The sequence below is a fragment of the Crinia signifera genome, chromosome 4 (assembly GCF_055691185.1).
Source record: "Crinia signifera chromosome 4, ASM5569118v1, whole genome shotgun sequence".
Taxonomy (NCBI): domain Eukaryota; kingdom Metazoa; phylum Chordata; class Amphibia; order Anura; family Myobatrachidae; genus Crinia; species Crinia signifera.
The window spans coordinates 14798822-14823275 of record NC_139220.1 but is presented as its reverse complement, the minus strand read 5'-3'; the positions used below and the strand labels follow the sequence as shown (position 1 = coordinate 14823275).

Here is a 24454-nt window from a genome sequence, read left to right as displayed (position 1 = left end):
CTCTCCACACCTGTGTCTCTCACTGAAACTCTTCTCCACACCTGTGTCTCTCACTGCATCTCCTCACCACACCTATGTGTCTCACTGAATCTCCTCTTCACACCTGTGTCTCTCTCACTGCATCTCCTCCACATCTATGTGTCTCACTGCATCTCCTCTCCACCACTGTGTCTCTCACTACATCTGCTCTTCACACCTGTGTCTCTCACTGCATCTCCTCTCCACCACTGTGTCTCTCACTACATCTGCTCTTCACACCTGTGTCTCTCACTGCATCTTCTCTACACACATGTGCCTCTCATGAAGTATAGCTTAATTTAGCAGGAGGTAGGGAAACACTCTGCCTCTTCTAAGTCAAGCTATAAGTTATATATAATCAACTATATAAATGTCTAGCGTCATATTGTGTGTCTCCGAAACACTGCCATCTGTTGGCGGCGAGTGAAACTGCATCTTTTTATTTCTCGCACATGCACAATCACAAAAGCAATCACAAAGTAGCAGACTAGCTTCCGAAGCATTTGTTTCGCTTCTCCAATAGAGATCACTCCATAGTAATGAGCAGCCTCCCATGTGCCATCCACAATAGTTGTATAGCCCCGAAAGACTGGTGCAACTCTCAGGGTTTGTAATAGGAGGAATCCGCGGGCAGCCGGGTGCTGAGGTGACGTTCTCTCCGGATCATGCTGCGCTGTATAAGAAACTGTTAATAAACACATAGAAATAAGCGACGTTACAGACCAGATAGCACTGGCTGCAGCGGGCTCAGATCCTGTGGTGTGACACACACACACACACACACACACTGACGGTGTCTCCTCTAGTCACAGAGAGCTGAGATCCCTGACATCACACACACACACCACCAGGCAGAGAGCAGAACTCCACCGCACCAGAAGTTTGCATCCCAGGGACCAGCACAGAAGCCCCGGGAAATCCTGACAGACCCCAATCTGCAGGCGAGAGCAGATATCACAGATACTAACCAAGGAGCTGGGACTGTGGAGAGGAGTCACTCCCAACAGGGGATTACCAAAGAGCCAGGAGAGAGGAGAGAGAGCCAGGAGGACAGGCGCTGGGGTGACTGAGGCGTTAAAGTAAGTGATCCATTCTTTATTATTAACTTCTTCAGCACCGCAGACATTACACGTGTGATCCACAGACATTACACATGTGATCCAGAGACATTACACTTGTGATCCGCAGACACTGCACTATTGATACACACACAGCCCAGGTGTGCTCTACACTCATTACACGTGATCCACGGGCATTGCACTAGCGATACACAGGCAGCACAGGTGTGATCCACAGACATTACACGTGTAATCTGCAGACCTTACACGTGTGATCCACAGACATTGCACATCATGATCCGCAGACATTTCAGGTGTGATCCGCAGACATTACGGGGGAAATTTACTAAAGGAAATGTGTAAAAAATAGGTGTATTTGTATCCAGAAATACACTTATTTTTGACATTTACTATCCCGAAAATACGGCAATTCGTATTCGTATTGATAGCACATCAATACGACTACGAATTGCCGTATTTTCAGGATAGTAAACGTCAAAAATAAGTGTATTTCTGGATACAAATACACCTATTTTTTTTTACAAATTTCCTTTAGTAAATTTCCCCCTACACGTGTGATCCACAGACATTGCACTATTGATACACAGGCAGCACAGGTGCTCTACGGTCATTACAGCACAGGGGGGGGGGGGGACGACAAGCAGTGGGGGAATGCACCGGGGCACCTGTACAAAATTATTTACTGTGCTGAGTTTTTAGTTTACTGAGAATTCCCAAAATGTATTAATAATAAGTTTTGGATTTATGTGACTTCCTGCGGAGACACAGAAACATAGAATTTGACGGCAGATAAGAACCACTTGGTCCATCTAGTCTGCCCCTTTTTCACAGACAGCGGATGACTACAATAACTAAAAGGGGGAGTCGGAGTTTCTGCAAATTTTTGAGGTTGACGCGTCACGTTCGCAAAGGACACAGAATTTCCTTGCGTGACTGACAGGTGCTCCGGTCCCCCCCAGCTTGTGTGTAACGCTTCTGTTCCTCTTGCTGGCAGCAGATTAGATCAGAGGACGGTTATTGGGCTTGACGGTAATGCATTCGGACTGGGCTGACTAGGGTGCGTCGGTTTATTGAGGCTTCTGTAAAGGGAACGTATCCTGGCTCGTTCGTCCCCCTTGATTTCATTGCTAGCTCACAGCTCTGAGTAATAACAGAAAGTGATAACTGATTATGCTCTTACACCATACATGGGGCGGCTGCCTCTATGCAGTGACTGGAAGCAGCCATTTTGTGGGCTGGACTATTATTCGTGAGACTGCAGCCAATGAAATCACATCTGGTCATGTTGAGTATGTTTGTTATTGTATTGGTAACCAGCACGGTTCTATAGATTACGCACAAGCCCAAAGATGTACAGTTCTCAGTAACAGGTAGTGATTCCTTCTAGTGCACTATGGCAAGGCATGCTGGGATGTATAGTTTCACAACAGCTGGAGGGCCACAGTTTGGACATGTCTGATCCAAGCTTACAGGCCTTATCAAGGCAGGGCCGAAACTAGGATTCTTGTCAACTGGGGCAAGGCAGTAATTCATACTTGCCTACCCTCCCGGAATGGGCGAGAGTCTCCCGAAAATTGGGTCCCCCTTCCAGCCCCCCGGGTAAGGTGGACAAGTCTCCTGCATTCCCCCCAGAGCCCCGCTCCCCCCGGAGCTGGTGAAAGAAGTGCCGGAAATCGTGAGTCGGGGGGAGCGGATGGGACTAAAATTACATGAATCACATCATTTCGCATCATTTTCGTCCCGCCCTGACCTGCGACGTTTGCGTGGATTGGGGGCGGGGCTTTGAGATGTCAGCCTTGTATAGGATGTATAGTGCTGACAGCAATGTAGGACTCCCCCGTTCTATGTCCCCAAAGATCTCAGACCTCCTGACAGCAGTGAGAGACATCAAGAGGGTGCAAGAGACAGCTGAGGAACGCAGTCTGATGAGACCTCATTAGAAAGATCTCTGACTTATCCAAAGCAGGGCCGGATTAAGCCTTCAGGGGGCCCGGGGCCCTTTAGACAGGGGAGCCCCCACCCACTTGTCATTACTGGCCGCAAACTGCATAGGAGAATATTACACTGTCAAAACACAGAGTAAAGGCAGTATAAACTTTTGGAATAATTCGGATACGGGATACTCAAACTGTAATGCTCTAACACAATATAACACTGTACGGCAGGGACAGGGGCGTAACTATAGCACCGCAGCCCCCACCACCGCGGGGGGGCGCTGTGCATGTGGGGGCGCCGGGGGCTGCGGTGCTATAGTTACCTACCCCCCAATCCCCCGCAGACTTACGTATCTTGCTGGTCCCGGCGGCTCCGTTCTTCTAATGAGGACCACAACAAAATGGCCGCCCCCATATAGCAAACAGTTCTCTGAAACTGTCTGCTGTACGGGGGCAGCCATTTTTAGGTGGTCCTCAGCAGATGAACGGACGGAGCCGCCGGGACCAGCGCGATAGGTAAGACTGCGGGGGAGGGGGTTAGCATGGGCGGCGGGGCGGCCGGGGGGGGGGGTGCTCGATGGGGCGGGGGGTGGGTATGGGCGCCCCCCCCTAACGGCGGGGGGCGCCCAAAATGTAGCTGCGCCACTGGGCAGGGATGTTCTCTGAACACGGCACAAATGATGCAACAGGGGTGCAAGGTTTATTACAGAGGCAGAGCTACCATTGGACCTTAGTCACCTTCTTCCTGTCACCCAGTTTTTTCCTGTCACAATCTGCCTCCCTGTCACCCCTTGCCTCTCCCTGCCACACTCTGCCTCCCCCTGTCACCCTTAGTCTCTCCCTGTCACCCACTGCTCCCTGTCCCTCACTGACTTTCCCTGTCACCATCTGCCTCTCCCTGTCACCATTTGCCTCTCCCTGTCACACTCTGCCTCTCCCTGTTACACTCTGCCTCTCCTTGTCACCCTCTGCCTCCCTGTCACCCTCTGCCTCCCTGTCACCCTCTGCTTCTCCCTGTCACCCTCTGCCTCCCTGTCACCCTCTGCCTCCCCATGTCACCCTCTGCCTCCCCATGTCACACTCTGCCTCCCCGTCACCCAATGCTGTGCTGCATATTGTGAACTTGGTGGAGGAGGGGAGACAAAATTATATTTCGGCACCTGGGCCCGCAACCCACAGTTTCCGCCACTGGTTTATTAACTTCATTTATGCTGCCACAGAAATCCTTCCTGTATCTAGTCTCAGAATGGGAGGCCAAACGGTTAACAGAGGATTTCAGCATTGTGCGGTGATAATGGCAGCCTGAGACAGAGCGCAGTGGGAAGCCTGTGCACGCTTTAATAGGATTGTGGGATATTAATAGACAGCGTGTACCTGTGTTATCTTACCCAGATGGATATATAAGCTTAGAGCCCGTGACCCCCACCGCCGGTGCAGCCGTTTGGCAGAAGCTCCAGGCCAGATGTCTCCAGCCTCTTTGCATTTCATGCATCCGGTCACACACAGGCCCCTGACAACTGCAGCTTCCGCCAGGCCGTCACCCTGATTACTGCTTCAGCTGAACTCCCAGCTCGGCCTTTGTTTCTGGGACCAGTCCTGGGATTTAATGCTGATCGATGTGAACTGTACAGCACAGATTGTCCCCATCTGCTCTGTATCCTCGTATCACTTTGGGCCTCTTTCCGAGCTGGGGGTAGAGCAAATAAAGAACAAGTAGCTGTGCACCTGGGTAACACCATGCTGCGCTGCAGGGGGTCAGATGTAATGTGTGCAGGGAGAGAGGTAGATTTTGGGAGGGTCATGTGCTAATTTGTATGAACAAAGCTATGAAGCATTTGTCACCCACGTTCAAAAGCAGTTGGTACAGATGTGTCCTCTAGAATGTTAGTTCTCACGAGCAGGACCCTCTGTCCTCATGTGCTTTTCTTGCTCTTACTTAATAAAAATAATAATTTACTTAAACCAAATCCTGTGGTTCTGTCATTCTGGTACTTATGTCAGTGGTGTCTGCTTATGCAGCGATGGTTATGTGCCCTGTACTTGTCCTCTACAGAGCCGGCCTTAGGCATAGGCAAACTAGGCAATTGCCTAGGGCATTTGGAATGCCTAGGGGCATCAGCAGCTTCTGCTGATTAAAATGATATGCAGCATGCCTTTATTCTGTGTGTGAGTGAGGCTGTATCTGCATATGAAATAGTGTATTCATGGAAATCACTGTATCATACCATTCTCTATGCAGGTACTAATTTGAATTGAGGGTACTATTGTGTGGCCATGCCCCTTCCCAGCAAGAACACACCCCTGTTTGGGCTGCGCACTGAATGTGTGCACTGTTTCTATTTGAAATATTGCGGGTAGGAGCACCAAAATGATGACTGCTATGATGAGGGTTGATGGTGCTGGGAAAGGGGAGCAGGGTCAGAGGCGGAACTAGTGGCGGTGCTATGGGGCACCAGACAAAATCTTGCCTAGGGCGTCATTTAGGCTAGGGCCGGCTCTGGTCCTCTATTGTACTCACCTGTAAGTCACTGTTTCTTGTTTTGCTTATTCGTTTATGTACTCTGTAATTGGGCGCTGTGGATCCCTTGTGGCGCCATATAAATAAAGGATAATAATAATAATATATTCCCACTATTGCAGTGACCATAACTATGAGGGCTGCAATAACACCTTACTTACTGAAAAAGTTTAGTGTACCAGGCGTTGGCCCAGCTACCTCAGCCATACGCAGACATTGCTGCTAGTGGGAACAGGCCTTGGGCTACAGTAAGTAGCTAAGTACCGCTTGCCTGAGTCATAATAACTGGGGTCCCGATCCTCAGACCAGTGCTGTTCTTCCTGGTGGCTGGCAGCCCCCCACTCGCCATGAGGTCATGCGCCCAGGGAGGTGTGGCCGACACAGCTATGAAGCCATGTTTTGCTGCCATCATGTCCTGATTACGAAATAAAGGGATTTTGTCATTTATTTTTGGAGCACATTTATTTATTTACAGTTTATTTACAGTTTCTTATATAGTGCAGCAGATTCCGTTGCGCTTTACATTCCCCGGCCAGTAAAATCGCAGCGATAAGCTTGTTGCCATAGGCCCCAATGTGAGAAGGGAAAACTTTATTTAAAATGCAGTAGCTGCATCTGTATCAACTGTATTCTAATGCGGGATATGGTCACTAGGTCTACAACAACTAGGCCAACAAGCGTTAGGTCCACAGCACTGGGTCGACTTGGGTTTTTCACTTCTTTTTTTTTGAGTCGACATGTGCTGACAGGCGGTATTTCACGCCTTACCATCCACTAGGGCATTATGGGAGATTAAAATAGTGTGCCCAAAGTAAAGGGGGGGGCACGGTGCTTTTTTATTTTAGTGTCCATGTCGACGGTGTAAACCTAGTTGCTGTCTATCCAATGGTCCATACCCTATTAATTCATGTAATAAACATAATATACATTTTAAAAATCTATTTGTTTTGAATGAGTATAATATGCTGCAGGTCAGCGATTCGGCCTGTCTGGGCTTATTCTCCGCTGCCTCCCTGCTAACGCCTTCACTGATGAATGAGCCTCATTCAGCCCCTCCGCTGGGGGCCGGGGAGAAGGTTTGCACTGAACCTGCTCCCATTTTTGAGGCTCTGTTGCATGTGTCCTTGGAGACGAGAGAGGAGAACGTGAAAATTAATTTTAATTAAAAAAAGAAAAAAAAACTTCCTGTACTGTAGATTTGTAACTTAGAAACCGGGAAAACCTGAGGGAACTTTTTACATTTTTATTTTCTAAAGTCTATGATTATGCGGCTAAAGGGGCGGATCTACAGTATATAGTTGGAAATCTGGATAATACTTGATATGCCAAGGCTGCTTTGTACGTCAACAACATCTAAATTCACTCTACAAAACGGAATATTCGATGATATCCTCAGTTTTATTAAATAAATAGTGGTGTCATTGCCTATAGCAACTGAAAAGAAAACTGTAGGTAAAATCTGATTGGTTGTCATAGGCAATGCCTCAAATTTTCCTTTGGTTATGCTCCAACACTAAAATGAGATAACAGAAGCAGCCATTTTGTTGTAGTGCAGACATTACTGTATACTTACTTACTGTTGATTTTACTGCTGAGGGAGAATCCTATGGAAGGGATTCCAATGACTGGCGTGGAGCGGGCAGAATTTGGAGACTCCCCAAAGGCCGCCGTTTCTCATCATTATACCCGATTTCTGTCCACTTCTCTGAAGCTGGGTACACATTAGCCGATTATCGTTACCGATATGCACAATATGTCCTTGGATGATATTATCTATGTGTACCCAGCTTAAGTGGGAGGGATGCAGGCGGGCTAACTATTCTTGCGGTGGTATGATGGACGCCCCCCCAAAGGTGTGACTAGAGATTATTAGACGATTATGCATTACCGCAGTGATTCCCTCCTCCGCAGTTAACAGGAGAAAAGGAGCAACAATTCAATTGGGGCTTTTGCACCCCTGAGTGGTGGATGCAGGGGAAAACAATTGAATGACCACTTAACAGTCAAGGTTCTAGTGATATCCGTGCTTGAGCACAGGTGGTCAAACCAGAACTGCAAAGCTGGCTGCACGTACGGTCGGTCGTACACATGCGACTGACATCTCAACATGGCGTGCACATTTACAGTAAACTCCCACCCAGATGTGACAACACAACACATAGGATGAACGATTGGTAAGTGTATATACCCCCCCCCCCCCCCAAAAAAAACAACCCTGGGAACACAGGTGGATCGATGCCCGCTCAGAGTGAATGGCTAACATCACATGACTTCATCGCCCACCACATTGCACGACGAGGGGGTGACGATGTTCGGTCATACAGCGTTTCCTGTTTGTTAGGCCACAAACATACGCAGCCTAGCGAACAGGTCTGAATTAATCCAATTGTCCCTTATTGCTCCTGGCTGAATGTCCCCTCCATCCCTTGTGGGAATGACATCTAATATGGCATGGGCTCAGCGCTGTACACACTGTGCGAGCGGAACCTGGCAGATGGGTATCACAACAGACGGAGCAGGTTGAGAGAGGTACACAGATGACAGAGAGCCAGGAAGGTCTCCTGTAACAGATGGCAGGCTCTGGAAACAGCGCGTTCCAATCTGTGCCTGTAACAGACACCGCTAATAGGTGACACAGATCCCAGATAATGAGCCGGATGACTATTGTGTAACAGGACATGCAGGGCCCCTCTGCAAACACTGCACCAGCCATTCAGGGCCTGCCTGGGAGCGACACAATGCGCCCCTATGTCTTATTTCACCTTCTGCTCGCAGCACAATAGATTATAGAAACCGTCCTCTCGTTATACGCGTACGCCTGAATTACTGCTCTAAATGCTGCAGCGTCCCGCTCTAAAAGGCGAGTTATGGCGGTTATCAGTGGGTGTAATCGATGATAGGCAGCCATATTGGGAGGCTATTACCCCGTCTGCTAACAGGGAATAGCTGATCTTGGGGTAGATATATGAAGCAGTGATAAGGGAGGAGAAGTGATAAAGTGCCTGGTACTGTATCACTGACCAATCAGCTCCTGACTGTCCCTTTTTAAACCCAGCCTGTAACTTAACAGTCAGGAGCTGATTGGTTGGTGATACAGTACCAGGCACTTTATAACTTCTCCTCCCTTATCACCGCTTCATACATCTACCCTAAGTGATGTCACTGTTCTCTTACAGGGGCCCATTTATCAAGTAATATTTGCGGCTAAATCCCCCGTTTTCGGGGGTTAACCGCAAATGTTAAGTATCACCTAAATGTATTTAAGGGGGACCGCAGCAGGAATCTCCTATCCCTGCTGCGATCCCCCCTGCACCGCCGCCGGCCACATCCCCCATAGGTTTCTATGGGGGATGCGAAGCTGCCCAACGTATCAATCGGGCAGCCCGGCTTCGCACCCCTAGGTTATCGCCATTGTTATATGGCGATAGCCCATTGTAGCCTATGACTGCAGGATCGCACTGCCCGTGCTGCAGTGCGGTCAGTGGGGTCGCGGGGGGGGGTCAGCGCGTAACCGCGCATGTGCAGACCCCCCGGCATCTGGCTCTGGGCATCGCAGGGACGGGCTCTTTTCCCTGTCCCTGCGCCTGCCAGATGATAAATCCTGGCGGTATTGCAGGGTACCGCAATGCGATGTCACCGCGACGGCATCGCGTTCTAATGATAAATGCGCCCCACAGTCACTCAGGAGTGTAGCACTCATTGAAGAGTAGATGGGGAGATAAATGATATGTTACTTTAACCTTTAGGCGATGTTCTGTGCATTTCAGCCACTTTGTTACATCATCGGGTTAATGGATTCCTTTTAGTTGCCCTTGGACACAAAAATATCTGTCTGCAGATATTGCTGTGCCCAGTGATAATAGTAGTAATCGGGCTGATTATATAAATACGTGGCTGAGAAGCCCAGGAAGCACCAACTGTACAGAGACGACTGGAAGTGGTTAAAGGGACATCATTAGCCGTTCTCCTTATATAGCGTCATTGGGGGTAATTCAGTGTCGGTTGGTGCTGGACTGCACACATACCATCCAGTTATAGCACCCCTGACATGGGGTACAGGGCAACACTGGAAGGTGGTGTTGGTAAATGTAGCCCATTAGGATGGTGGGCACAATAAGCAGGGCTATTTTTGTGCAGGCTCCAGCAGGAACTGTGGCCCTTATTCTAGTTCACTCTTTCTGACAAAATATTCCTCAGATGGACAAAACCATGTGCACTGCAGGTGAGGCAGGTGTTACTTGTGCAGAGATAATTAGATTTGGGTGGGGTTTTACACCTGCCACACCTGCAGTGCACATGGTTTTGTCCATCTAAGAAATATTTTGTCAGAAAGAGTGAACTAGAATAAGGGCCACAGTTCCTGCTGGAGCCTGCACAAAAATAGCCCTGACAATAAGTGCACAGTGGATGTGAAAGTGACGTACGTATTACCTGGCTAATGAAAGGGTTAATGGGTGTGGGCCAGATGGTGATGTTTTTTGCATTATTCCGGGAATTGGGGGTGATTCGCCAGATAGACATGTCCACAAAACTCAATATTTTAAGGGGAGATCCATCCCGTCCTCCCCAGCAGCTGGCTGAAACATCGGACTGTCGATTGAACAGACGGTATATATCGATGGACCATCGGCCAGTGTGTACCAGTGATATATCTGTGAATTCACCCATTCACAGACAAATCGCATCAACTGTGAAACACAGACGATATATCTAAGGAGATATCGGCATGTCATGCTGTGTGTATGGAGTGGACGATCCGCCAAATGATCGGCAGATATATCTGCAATACCCCTTTTACACCACCGCAAAAACCTGGGTTTGTGCCTCGTGGACCCAGGTGGTGTAAAAGGGGCAAACCCGGGTCCATTTACATGGAAATCCTACCCAGGTCCTGACCAGGGTGGAACATGGGCAGTACCTGGGTAGTGGGCAATGTAAACGGTCCCAACCTGGGTTGGGACATTCAGGTGGGTCGCACTTTCCGGAAGTCAGCGCCATTCGTTCCACAGTGCGTTTCAGCGGCAAAAGACAGCTGCCGGGAAGGACGCAGCCACGAGTGGACAGCGCACACAGGCTCTGAGCACCTCTGCTACCTGGCGCTCTACAGGTGGACCCGCCACAGCCCTGGCCCTAGGAAGCAGTTCTGACAGGCAGTAGCGGGACCAAGAGCTAAGTGTGTACCCAGCTTCAGAATTGGGTGGGGTGTGTTCACTGAAACCTGTAAACTAAAACCTAAATTGCAGTGTAGAACTAAAGCTGTGGGCTACATCCAAAAGCAGCCAGTATTTGCCCTGCACAGAAACAATCGAAATGTATTTATCCCATTGCATATCAACATGGGGGGTGATTCAGTCCTGTCTGTTTGGGTCCGAATTCGGCCCTGTTTCTGATCAGACTTGCCTACCCTCACGGAATGGCCAGGAGGCTCCTAAAAAATCGGGTCCGTCTCTTGACACCTCGGGATGGTGGCCAAGTCTCCCGCTTGCTGCCCAGAGGCCTCGCACCCCCTTTCTCCGCTGATTCAATTACCGGAATTCACAGGTCCCCGGAGAGGGGACAGGGCCAAAAATCGCGAAAAGCGGCATTTTGCATCATTTAAAGCTTGCGTCGACCTTTTTGACTGTCAACCATCTCATTGTCCGGCTAAAGCTTGTGTCGACCATGAGTATGTTGACAATTCAGTGGTGTCAACCTACTGATTGTCAACCACAGGATATCGACCTAATGAATGTGGAACTAGACATGGTCGACCTAGAGTCCGAATGCCGTGATTACAATCACTGTTATAATGATTATCACCATATTAGCAGGGCTGTCCGTGCAAATTACCCACAGAGCAATGTGACCCAGATCGGGCGGACATCTGACCTATCAGGAAGCAGCGATGACTTCATAAACGCTGTTGCTCAGGAAATAATAGCGGAGGGGAGAAAAGGCCGGTTCTGAGAAATCCATATTAAATCTGACAAGTCTGAGGGTGAGCCTGCCCCGGATTCCGGGCTCCTCTGGGTGACTGCTCGCCTCAATATAGGGTTTGTTGTTGAATCATTAATTTGTTTGGAACTCATTAAAAATCAGCTGTGACCCCAGGCGGAGAGGAGGTGCTAGCGGGCTCATTAAGGCAACTTGTCTATAAATAGGTAGGCACGCTTGTACAGAGCACGGAGATGGGTATCCTTAGGGAAACAAGGAGTACCACGCAAGGCTGGCACACAGCAGGCTTCAGGGAGAGTGTAGAAAGCAGGCCAGAGAAATACATATCCCCCCCCCCCCCCCTGGATGCTGCACTGGGGTCTGCCTGAGGGCACCGAATAAATGACTGTACTCATTATGAACATACTAATGAAGATGTTACATTGGTAATGATGATGAGTCGCTGAAGGGTATTACAGTTACAGAAAATTAGCAGCTACTGTATCGCAGGCACGTGCGCGCTGGTATTAAGGAGGAAGTTCAGGATCTCTGCGTTTTCCAGTTAAATATTGGAAAAAAATATTCAATATAATAAACAAAAACAATCACCTAATGCTGCTTTCCCACTGCAGACCCGTTTTAAGTTACAGGTAATCTTAAACGGTATTTAGCATTCCCACTGCAGCAGATTACAGTTTTAAATGCCATTTAAGTACCATTCCCATTGCAGGTAAAACGTTTTAGCTCTTCAAAACGTTTTTACAGCACAAATGCTGGCCTGTGCCAGCAATGTACTGTATATATTACTGGCTGATAAATAATCATTGGTGTGCAGTGGTACCAATAATATATACATTGCTGGTCTGTGCCAGCAATGTATATATTACTGGCTGATAAATAATCATTGGTGCCCAGTGGTACCAATAATATATACATTGCTGGTCTGTGCCAGCAATCTCTTATATATTTGGCTACATCTGTCACTCAAAGTGTGTCTGGAGCTGTAACGCTGGGTGGAGCCTCTGACTCACATGACAGAGAACCAGCCCAGTGAGCCCACAGACAGTGCCAGACACCCTCTGTCTCTCCATGTTACACAGCAAAGACACAGCTACTCACCAGACACACCAGGTGAGCGCCCCACACCGCCATACCTCCCAACATGACCCTCTCCAGGAGGGACAGAATGTTCTGTTTGTGGACTTCCATCTTAATTTATGATTGTCATCACCTGTTTTAAACAGGGTAATTGATAAGAAAGGTGTTTAAGCACAGGTGATGGTAATCCATAAATTAAGAAGAAAGTCCAGAAACAGAGCAATGTGTCATGTTGGGAGGTATGCATATCCATGTTACATACGTACTGTACACGCATGTTACTTATGTACATGGCATTTGTGCAGGCAGAAGCTCAGAGCCTGGTTTAGCTGCAGACTGTAAGTACACATAACTGAGCAGGAATGAGAGTAATGGTGTAATAGGATGTAACTGCAGCAGCCTCATGTGGTGTCATCTGCAGAAATAGTATAATGTGCCACATTCTCTCATCATGGATTCAATTAATGCTTCACTCCGGATATTTGGCATCATAATACTGGCTGGCACTGTCTGATATCCCGCCGACATACCGGTTACAGGTTCCCAGAGAGTACGGTAACTAACTGTGTGTCATAGACTGGTACAGATACAGCTTACCTCAGGCCCAGGCGGGAACTCACACATGGCACAGGGTGGGTATAGGCATACTTCCCTACCTGACCCTCTCCATGAGTGAGAAAATGCTCTGTTCCTGGACTTCCCTGGTAATGTATGACTGCCATCACCTGTGCTGAAACACCTTTCTTATCAGTTACCTAGCTCCCCACACATACCTCCCAACTTTCTGGTCGACGGACCCAGGACACTGCTGATGCGCGCCGCAGGGGCGCTGCAATTTTCGGGGGCGTGGTCTAATTTCGGGGGCGTGGCCTATACTCGCAGCTCCCATTTTGCCGCTATGGGGGCATGAGCCAGAGGCTCTGTGAGCCTCTAGCCATGCCCCCAGCCCCCTGGCTGCGGGAATAGAAGCTATGCGCATGCGCACAGCGTCTATTCACGGACTACAGGGGGGGGGGGGGGGACTCCCAACTGCCCCCCCCCCCCCCGCCGCGGGACACTGCCGGCGGCGGGAGGGACGCGGGAATGTCCCAAAATATCGGGACGTTCCCACGATAAGCAGGACAGTTGGGAGGTATGTAATGTGGAAGCATATGGTATCACAGTGCAGTGTATGATATAACGTGGAAGCATATGGTATCACAGTGCGGTGTATGATATAATGTGGAAGCATATGGTATGACAGTGCAGTGTATGATATAATGTGGAAGCATATGGTATCACAGTACAGTGTATGATATAACGTGGAAGCATATGGCATCACAGTGCGGTGTATGATATAATGTGGAAGCATATGGCATCACAGTGCGGTGTATGATATAACGTGGAAGCATATGGTATCACAGTGCGGTGTATGATATAATGTGGAAGCATATGGTATCACAGTGCAGTGTATGATATAATGTGGAAGCATATGGTATCACAGTGCAGTGTATGATATAATGTGGAAGCATATGGTATCCCAGTGCGGTGTATGATATAACGTGGAAGCATATAGCATCACAATGCAGTTTATGATATAATGTGGAAGCATATGGTATCCCGGTGCAGTGTATAATATAATGTGGAAGCATATGGCATCACAGTGCAGTGTATGATATAATGTGGAAGCATATGGTATCCCGGTGCAGTGTATAATATAATGTGGAAGCATATAGCATCACAGTGCAGTGTATAATATAATGTCGAAGCATATGGTATCCCGGTGCAGTGTATAATATAATGTGGAAGCATATGGCATCACAGTGCAGTGTATGATATAATGTGGAAGCATATGGCATCACAGTGCAGTGTATGATATAATGTGGAAGCATATGGTATCACAGTGCGGTGTATGATATAATGTGGAAGCATATGGTATCCCAGTGCAGTGTATGATATAACGTGGAAGCATATAGCATCACAATGCAGTTTATGATATAATGTGGAAGCATATAGCATCACAGTGCAGTGTATAATATAATGTCGAAGCATATGGTATCCTGGTGCAGTGTATAATATAATGTGGAAGCATATGGCATCACAGTGCAGTGTATGATATAATGTGGAAGCATATGGCATCACAGTGCAGTGTATGATATAATGTGGAAGCATATGGTATCACAGTGCGGTGTATGATATAATGTGGAAGCATATGGCATCACAGTGCGGTGTATGATATAATGTGGAAGCATATGGTGTATCCCAGTGCAGTGTATGATATAATGTGGAAGCATATGGTATCACAGTGCGGTGTATGATATAATGTGGAAGCATATGGCATCACAGTGCAGTGTATGATATAACGTGGAAGTATATGGCCTCACAGTGCAGTGTATGATATAACGTGGAAGCATATGGTATCCCAGTGCAGTGTATGATATAACGTGGAAGCATATGGCATCACAGTGCAGTGTATGATATAACATGGAATCATATGGTATCCCAGTGCAGTGTATGATATAACGTGGAAGCATATGGCATCACAGTGCAGTGTATGATATAACGTGGAAGTATATGGCCTCACAGTGCAGTGTATGATATAACGTGGAAGCATATGGTATCACAGTGCAGTGTATGATATAACGTGGAAGCATATGGTATCACAGTGCAGTGTATGATATAACGTGGAAGCATATGGCATCACAGTGCAGTGTATGATATAATGTGGAAGTATATGGCAACCCAGTGCAGTGTATGATATAATGTGGAAGCATATGCTATCCCAGTGCAGTGTATGATATAACATGGAAGCATATGGCATCACAGTGCAGTGTATGATATAATGTGGAAGCATATGGCATCACAGTGCAGTGTATGATATAATGTGGAAAAAATGTAAACTCCAATAGAAAGATTGGCACTCAAGAGGCAAACAGCGGTATAGGTTTTTTGTCCTGAAGAAGGGGTTTAATTCCCCGAAAGCTTGACAATACACTTGCTTTCATTATACCGCTGTTTGCCTCTTGAGTGCCATTCTTTCTATTGGAGTTTATATATATATATCAAATGCTCACTAGTCCTATTTAGAAGGTTTGATAAATCTAGGGGCTGTACTTAGGGGCTGATGTAATAAGAATTGGAGAGAGATAAAGTACCGACCAATCAGCTTCTAACTGCCATGTTACAAGTGTGTCAGCATTCTATCGGGTGATGAATCTGGAATTAGCAGGGTGTCTAATGCTGTTACCAGTAATTGCAGTTCCAATCAGGGTCAAACACCTTGTTGGATTTTGTGACGGGAGCCCACAAGATCCGTCACACAGTCACGCTCCATTGCCACATACAATGGATTCCCTCACGCCTGAATGTTTTCTTCTCCCGTAAACTGTCCGGTGCTTTAATTGAACCCGTCAGCTGCAGACAGAAATCGCTCCATCTCCCTCCCGTCTCCCCTATTCCCCAGCTCGCCCAAGATGGCCCAGCATTCATCATAGCCGTCATGAACCAGCTTTCGGAAGGACGCTCTGTCTATTTCCCAGCGAATACTCTGACGCCATGAGGACTGGGAGTCCAATAATACCCCTTTCACACCAGCCCAAATTCCCGGGTTGGTGCTGGTGTGAAAGGTTCCTGGGCCAAATTCCTGGAAAATGTGCCGGGATTTCAACCCTGCTAGCTAGGTTACTGGCTGGTGTAAAAGCTACTGACCCAGGCAGTGGGGACCGGGTGGCAGACAGCGGGGTCCGGACAGCGGTTGGCGGCAACTGGATCCAGACTGCGGGGATCCGGGCAGCGGCGGCTGGAAGCTTGTAGCGAAGATCGGGTCCCCCTCCTGGCCCCCTAGAAAGGTGGAAAATCCTCCCGGTTTCTGGGGAACCCCCGCTCCCCCCAAATAAGGTAATTTTCCATCATGGGGTGGTACTTAATGATGTCACGCTCAAGCCCTGCCCCCGAACTCCTGCTGAAAGTCTCCACTCCGGGCTTCTCCCGGAAAGGAGATTAAAAAAGTCGGCAACCCTGTGCTATACATAGGCGCCCTCCCAGTGCTGTCTCTCCCCCCACACTATAAAATGCAAGGATGGTGTGAGAGGGGCCAACCCGGGAATGTCCCTGCATGATCCCTGGACTGTATTCCTGGGTAAATCCCTGCATCTTCTGGTGTTAGGGGTATAACTCTCAAGATCCAAGTGTGTACTATGATGAGGGAGCCATCTGTGCGTTCGAACCCAGCGATGGATTGTCATCGCTAACCATTCGCAACTTGATTGAAGTACGCCAATATTTTCTGGCAGTGCCCCAGAAAACATAGGTGGCGCTCGTCGGTTGGAAGGGAGATCCCCTGATGTCAGCAACAGTCCCGATCTCTCCACAACCTTCGCAACGCCGAGTAAGGCTGCCATACATCTACAGATCAATTGTCAGATTGGGCTGGTGGGAACAAAATCCTGGTAATGGATGAGAGCAAATGACAGTTGACCATTTGCTTTGAAATGCTGGAAAACTGCCAATCAGCCCAATCTGACAATCGATCTGTAGATGTATGGCCAGCTTAAGTCTAGACGGCTGCGAATGCATGTTGGGGGTGTAGTGGGAAATTTACTAAGGTAAATACGAATAAAATAGGCGTATTCATATCCAAAAATGCGCCCATTTACCATGCCGAAAATACGTTGATTCGTATTCATGGCACGCCTGGAAAATACACTTCATTTTTCTGGTGTATTTGGCAGAAGCCTGCACGGATCACTCAGATCCCGGTCTAAAAAATCAGGGAACAAACAAAATAGAGGTTCGCCATATTTTTTAAACCAGCACCAGGCCCAAGGGCCGGTCCTGGTTCCCAAAATACAGGGGACAAAGTGAGTAGGGGTCCCTTGTATTTCAAGAACCAGCACGTGGCCCAACCGGCCAGCAGGGTAATGCCACAGCTAAAGGGAGACTTTTTATACAGGTCCCGCCGGCCAAAGCAATCATCCCTACCAACCAGTCAGACTAGGCAGGAGTCCTGGGGAAGTGGGGACCCCCCCCCCCCCAATGATGGCCCCCTCCAGAATTTACCTACTCAGGCTGAAGCCTGGTTCTGTCCCCGGTTTAGTGTCCTATGTCTGTATAGGGTGTCATAGATGTATTATGGCCAGCGGTCAGGACATGTTGGGGTGTAGTGTCCTATGTCTGTATAGGGTGTAATAGATGTATTATGGCCAGTGGTCAGGACATGTTGGGGTGTAGTGTCCTATGTCTGTATAGGGTGTAATAGATGTATTATGACCAGCGGTCAGTACATGTTGGGGTGTAGTGTCCTATGTCTGTATAGGGTTTAATAGATGTATTATGACCAGCGGTCAGGACATGTTGGGGTGTAGTGTCCTATGTCTGTATAGGGTGTAATAGATGTATTATGGCCAGCGGTCAGGACATGTTGGGGTGTAGTGTCCTATGTCTGTATAGGGTGTAATAGATGTATTATGGCCGGCGGTCAGGACATATTGGGGTGTAGTGTCCTATGTCTGTATAGGGTGTAATAGATGTATTATGGTCAGCGGTCAGGACATGTTGGGGTGTAGTGTCCTATGTCTGTATAGGGTGTAATAGATGTATTATGGCCTATGGTCAGGACATGTTGGGGTGTAGTGTCCTATGTCTGTATAGGGTGTAATAGATGTATTATGGCCAGCGGTCAGGACATGTTGGGGTGTAGTGTCCTATGTCTGTATAGGGTGTAATAGATGTATTATGGCCAGCGGTCAGGACATGTTGGGGTGTAGTGTCCTATGTCTGTATAGGGTGTAATAGATGTATTATGGTCAGTGGTCAGGACATGTTGGGGGTGTAGTGTCCTATGTCTGTATAGGGTGTAATAGATGTATTATGGGCAGCGGTCGGAACATGTTGGGGTGTAGTGTCCTGTGTCTGTATAGGGTGTAATAGATGTATTATGGGCAGCGGTCAGGACATGTTGGGGGTGTAGTGTCCTGTGTCTGTATAGGGTGTAATAGATGTATTATGGTCAGCGGTCAGGACATGTTGGGGTGTAGTGTCCTGTGTCTGTATAGGGTGTAATAGATGTATTATGGCCAGTGGTCAGGACATGTTGGGGTGTAGTGTCCTATGTCTGTATAGGGTGTAATAGATGTATTATGACCAGCGGTCAGGACATGTTGGGGTGTAGTGTCCTATGTCTGTATAGGGTTTAATAGATGTATTATGACCAGCGGTCAGGACATGTTGGGGTGTAGTGTCCTATGTCTGTATAGGGTGTTATAGATGTATTATGGCCAGCGGTCAGGACATGTTGGGGTGTAGTGTCCTATGTCTGTATAGGGTGTAATAGATGTATTATGGCCAGCGGTCAGGACATATTGGGGTGTAGTGTCCTATGTCTGTATAGGGTGTAATAGATGTATTATGGTCAGCGGTCAGGACATGTTGGGGTGTAGTGTCCTATGTCTGTATAGGGTGTAATAGATGTATTATGGCCTATGGTCAGGACATGTTGGGGTGTAGTGTCCTATGTCTGTATAGGGTGTAATAGATGTATTATGGCCAGCGGTCAGGACATGTTGGGGTGTAGTGTCCTATGTCTGTATAGGGTGTAATAGATGTATTATGGCCAGCGGTCAGGACATGTTGGGGTGTAGTGTCCTATGTCTGTATAGGGTGTAATAGATGTATTATGGTCAGTGGTCAGGACATGTTGGGGGTGTAGTGTCCTATGTCTGTATAGGGTGTAATAGATGTATTATGGGCAGCGGTCGGAACATGTTGGGGTGTAGTGTCCTGTGTCTGTATAGGGTGTAATAGATGTATTATGGCCAGTGGTCAGGACATGTTGGGGTGTAGTGTCCTATGTCTGTATAGGGTGTAATAGATGTATTATGGCCAGCGGTCAGGACATGTTGGGGTGTAGTGTCCTATGTCTGTATAGGGTATAATAGATGTACTATGGCCGGCGGTCAGGACATGTTGGGGTGTAGTGTCCTATGTCTGTATAGGGTGTTATAGATGTATTATGGTCAGTGGTCAGGACATGTTGGGGTGTAGTGTCCTATGTCTGTATAGGGTGTAATAGATGTATTATGGGCAGCGGTCAGGACATGTTGGGGTGTAGTGTCCTATGTCTGTATAGGGTGTAATAGATGTATTATGGCCAGCGGTCAGGACATGTTGGGGTGTAGTGTCCTATGTCTGTATAGGGTGTAATAGATGTATTATGGCCAGCGGTCAGGACATGTTGGGGTGTAGTGTCCTATGTCTGTATAGGGTGTAATAGATTCAGCGGTCAGGACATGTTGGGGGTGTAGTGTCCTATGTCTGTATAGGGTGTAATAGATGTATTCTGGCCAGTGGTCAGGACATATTGGGGTGTAGTGTCCTATGTCTGTATAGGGTGTAATAGATGTATTATGGCCGGCGGTCAGGACATGTTGGGGTGTAGTGTCCTATGTCTGTATAGGGTGTAATAGATGTATTATGGCCAGCGGTCAGGACATGTTGGGGGTGTAGTGTCCTATGTCTGTATAGGGTGTAATAGATGTATTATGGCCAGCGGTCAGGACATGTTGGGGTGTAGTGTCCTATGTCTGTATAGGGTGTAATAGATGTATTATGGCCGGCGGTCAGGACATGTTGGGGTGTAGTGTCCTATGTCTGTATAGGGTGTAATAGATGTATTATGGCCGGCAGTCAGGTCATGTTGGGGTGTAGTGTCCTATGTCTGTATAGGGTGTAATAGATGTATTATGGTCGGCGGTCAGGACATGTTGGGGTGTAGTGTCCTATGTCTGTATAGGGTGTAATAGATGTATTATGGTCGGCGGTCAGGACATGTTGGGGGTGTAGTGTCCTATGTCTGTATAGGGTGTAATAGATGTATTATGGGCAGCGGTCGGAACATGTTGGGGTGTAGTGTCCTGTGTCTGTATAGGGTGTAATAGATGTATTATGGGCAGCGGTCAGGACATGTTGGGGGTGTAGTGTCCTATGTCTGTATAGGGTGTAATAGATGTATTATGGTCAGTGGTCAGGACATGTTGGGGTGTAGTGTCCTGTGTCTGTATAGGGTGTAATAGATGTATTATGGTCAGCGGTCAGGACATGTTGGGGTGTAGTGTCCTATGTCTGTATAGGGTATAATAGATGTATTATGGCCAGCGGTCAGGACATGTTGGGGTGTAGTGTCCTATGTCTGTATAGGGTGTAATAGATGTATTATGGCCAGTGGTCAGGTCATGTTGGGATGTAGTGTCCTATGTCTGTATAGGGTGTAATAGATGTATTATGGGCAGCGGTCAGGACATGTTGGGGTGTAGTGTCCTATGTCTGTATAGGGTGTAATAGATGTATTATGGCCAGCGGTCAGGACATGTTGGGGTGTAGTGTCCTATGTCTGTATAGGGTGTAATAGATGTATTATGGCCAGCGGTCAGGACATGTTGGGGTGTAGTGTCCTATGTCTGTATAGGGTGTAATAGATTCAGCGGTCAGGACATGTTGGGGGTGTAGTGTCCTATGTCTGTATAGGGTGTAATAGATGTATTCTGGCCAGTGGTCAGGACATATTGGGGTGTAGTGTCCTATGTCTGTATAGGGTGTAATAGATGTATTATGGCCGGCGGTCAGGACATGTTGGGGTGTAGTGTCCTATGTCTGTATAGGGTGTAATAGATGTATTATGGCCAGCGGTCAGGACATGTTGGGGGTGTAGTGTCCTATGTCTGTATAGGGTGTAATAGATGTATTATGGCCGGCGGTCAGGAAATGTTGGGGGTGTAGTGTCCTATGTCTGTATAGGGTGTAATAGATGTATTATGGCCAGTGGTCAGGACATGTTGGGGTGTAGTGTCCTATGTCTGTATAGGGTGTTATAGATGTATTATGGCCGGCGGTCAGGACATGTTGGGGTGTAGTGTCCTATGTCTGTATAGGGTGTAATAGATGTATTATGGCCGGCAGTCAGGTCATGTTGGGGTGTAGTGTCCTATGTCTGTATAGGGTGTAATAGATGTATTATGGTCGGCGGTCAGGACATGTTGGGGTGTAGTGTCCTATGTCTGTATAGGGTGTAATAGATGTATTATGGTCGGCGGTCAGGACATGTTGGGGTGTAGTGTCCTATGTCTGTATAGGGTGTAATAGATGTATTATGGCCAGCGGTCAGGACATGTTGGGGTGTAGTGTCCTATGTCTGTATAGGGTGTAATAGATTCAGCGGTCAGGACATGTTGGGGGTGTAGTGTCCTATGTCTGTATAGGGTGTAATAGATGTATTCTGGCCAGTGGTCAGGACATATTGGGGTGTAGTGTCCTATGTCTGTATAGGGTGTAATAGATGTATTATGGCCGGCGGTCAGGACATGTTGGGGTGTAGTGTCCTATGTCTGTATAGGGTGTAATAGATGTATTATGGCCGGCGGTCAGGAAATGTTGGGGGTGTAGTGTCCTATGTCTGTATAGGGTGTAATAGATGTATTATGGCCAGTGGTCAGGACATGTTGGGGTGTAGTGTCCTATGTCTGTATAGGGTGTAATAGATGTATTATGGCCGGCGGTCAGGACATGTTGGGGTGTAGTGTCCTATGTCTGTATAGCGTGTAATAGATGTATTATGGCCGGCAGTCAGGTCATGTTGGGGTGTAGTGTCCTATGTCTGTATAGGGTGTAATAGATGTATTATGGTCAGCAGTCAGGTCATGTTGGGGTGTAGTGTCCTATGTCTGTATAGGGTGTAATAGATGTATTATGGCCAGCGGTCAGGACATGTTGGGGTGTAGTGTCCTATGTCTGTATAGGGTGTAATAGATTCAGCGGTCAGGACATGTTGGGGTGTAGTGTCCTATGTCTGTATAGGGTGTAATAGATGTATTATGGCCGGTGGTCAGGACATGTTGGGGTGTAGTGTCCTATGTCTGTATAGGGTGTAATAGATGTATTATGGTCAGTGGTCAGGACATGTTGGGGGTGTAGTGTCCTATGTCTGTATAGGGTGTAATAGATGTATTATGGCCGGCGGTCAGGACATATTGGGGTGTAGTGTCCTATGTCTGTATAGGGTGTAATAGATGTATTATGGCCGGTGGTCAGGACATGTTGGGGTGTAGTGTCCTATGTCTGTATAGGGTGTAATAGATGTATTCTGGCCAGTGGTCAGGACATATTGGGGTGTAGTGTCCTATGTCTGTATAGGGTGTAATAGATGTATTATGGCCAGTGGTCAGTAAATGTTGGGGATCTATTCTGGAACCATATTATGACAGTAAGTTATATTATAGCGGTTGGAGCATTTGGTAGATATGTTGCCCAGTCCCTATAATGCCTCTCATCTCTCTCTCTCCCACAGGATGCACCATCACCATGGAATACTTACACTGGCTCTGCTAGCGTTACTGGTAGTGCTTACGGTCATTGGGACGGATACAGGGAAGAAAGACAAACAAGGTAATCCTGGAAGAACGGCTATGACAATTGTAATGAACACTGGGGGCGGGGCATAGCAGGGCTTATGGTTAAGTCCAGCATTGGGGCTTGACCAGTGTGAACGCATCATCGTGGTCAGCCCCCTGTCGTGCAATGCCAGTATTACAGACATTGCACAGTGGGGGGCGGAGCTATGATGACGTGGGTCGAGTAATTTGGTCCCCACAGACCGGACCCCCCACCGGGGGTCACAGGAGAAAGAGTCCTCAAAGACTGCAGTCATCAGAATCATCTGTGGGGGGGTCACAGCATAGGTGGGGAGGTTGTTGCTATCGGAAAGGAGGAGCTGCCGGTGGGCGGTGGTAGTGCTATGTTGCCTGGGAAGGGGGGATGCAGTACTATCATCTAATATATTTACAGTGTTGGAGATCATAACATCAGTGACCGTTACATACAGTGACGGGCTGCAGCACAAATCAAGATTCAAATAGGGGAGCTGCACTCACTGCCATTAAGTCAGTTTGGAATGGCAGTTGCCGTGACTCCCGTATTTGAATTTTGAAGTATGCTGTAGCCCCCCCCCGGATCCACCAGTCTTACATATGATGAACCACCACAAACACATTAGTAACCCGACTTACATACCCTTGTTCACCAACTTTAATGTCAAATTTTAAAAAATGCCATCGGCCCCGTATGCTTAACAAGAAATAGAAGTTCTTAAAAACTATTCCATAATATCCATACCAGAAAGCCGGCCTGGTCATTGGGGCACTTGACTCCCCCAGCTATACAAACCCCCCACAGTTGTGTACTATCATTTGCCACTGACCAGATAGTTCAGAACTTTTTTTTATTATTACATAATTATTGTTAATTATTCAGCATTTTTGCTTTCCAGATAAGAAGGTTAAGAAGTCGGACTGCGGCGAGTGGCAGTGGAGTGTTTGCGTCCCCACCAGTGGAGACTGTGGAATTGGGACACGGGAAGGCACACGCACAGGGAAAGAGTGTAAACAGACCATAAAGACCCAGAAATGTAAAATCCCCTGCAACTGGAAGAAGCAGTTTGGAGGTGAGACGACGCGGACGTTGACGCCTTAAAGCACCTGACCCTAAAATCCATTTTCTGAACATTTGTACATGAGGGTAATGGGCAGTTTCACAAAGCATCAGAAAATAGTAAACGTAGATCATAGGAATCTTGGGCGCAGTGTCAGGGTGCTCAGAAAATATTCAGGTGACCCCCAGAAATTGGGCAGGTCTCCCAGGGATGGGATACCCATTGACTATCGAAGATTCAAAATTATTGATGGTTTATGGTCGGTTGTGAATACTGTTGCCTTTGAAGGGGGAGAAGCAGATGTTTTCCTGCCACCGATGGTACATACACTGGGGCCTACACGCGCCAGGAGAGGGAACGTACTGTAGCTCCAACCACCGACAACCATGAAGCACGTTCCTCAGGTTTTGATTGGCTTTTGGCAAGTCACTCTCAAATG

At 47.6% G+C, this 24454-nt stretch overlaps 1 protein-coding gene across 1 annotated transcript in view; it reads left to right on the top strand.

The window, feature by feature from the left end:
* The first annotated feature begins 636 nt into the window (after positions 1-636).
* PTN (pleiotrophin) overlaps positions 637-24454 on the top strand; it is a 44153-nt gene continuing 20335 nt past the window's right edge. The window contains exons 1-3 of the mRNA XM_083181178.1: positions 637-1097; positions 22876-22973; positions 23854-24027. Of these exons, the coding sequence (XP_083037304.1) occupies positions 22877-22973; positions 23854-24027 (271 nt within the window). The 5' untranslated portion in view covers positions 637-1097; position 22876. The remainder of the gene's footprint in view (positions 1098-22875; positions 22974-23853; positions 24028-24454) is intronic.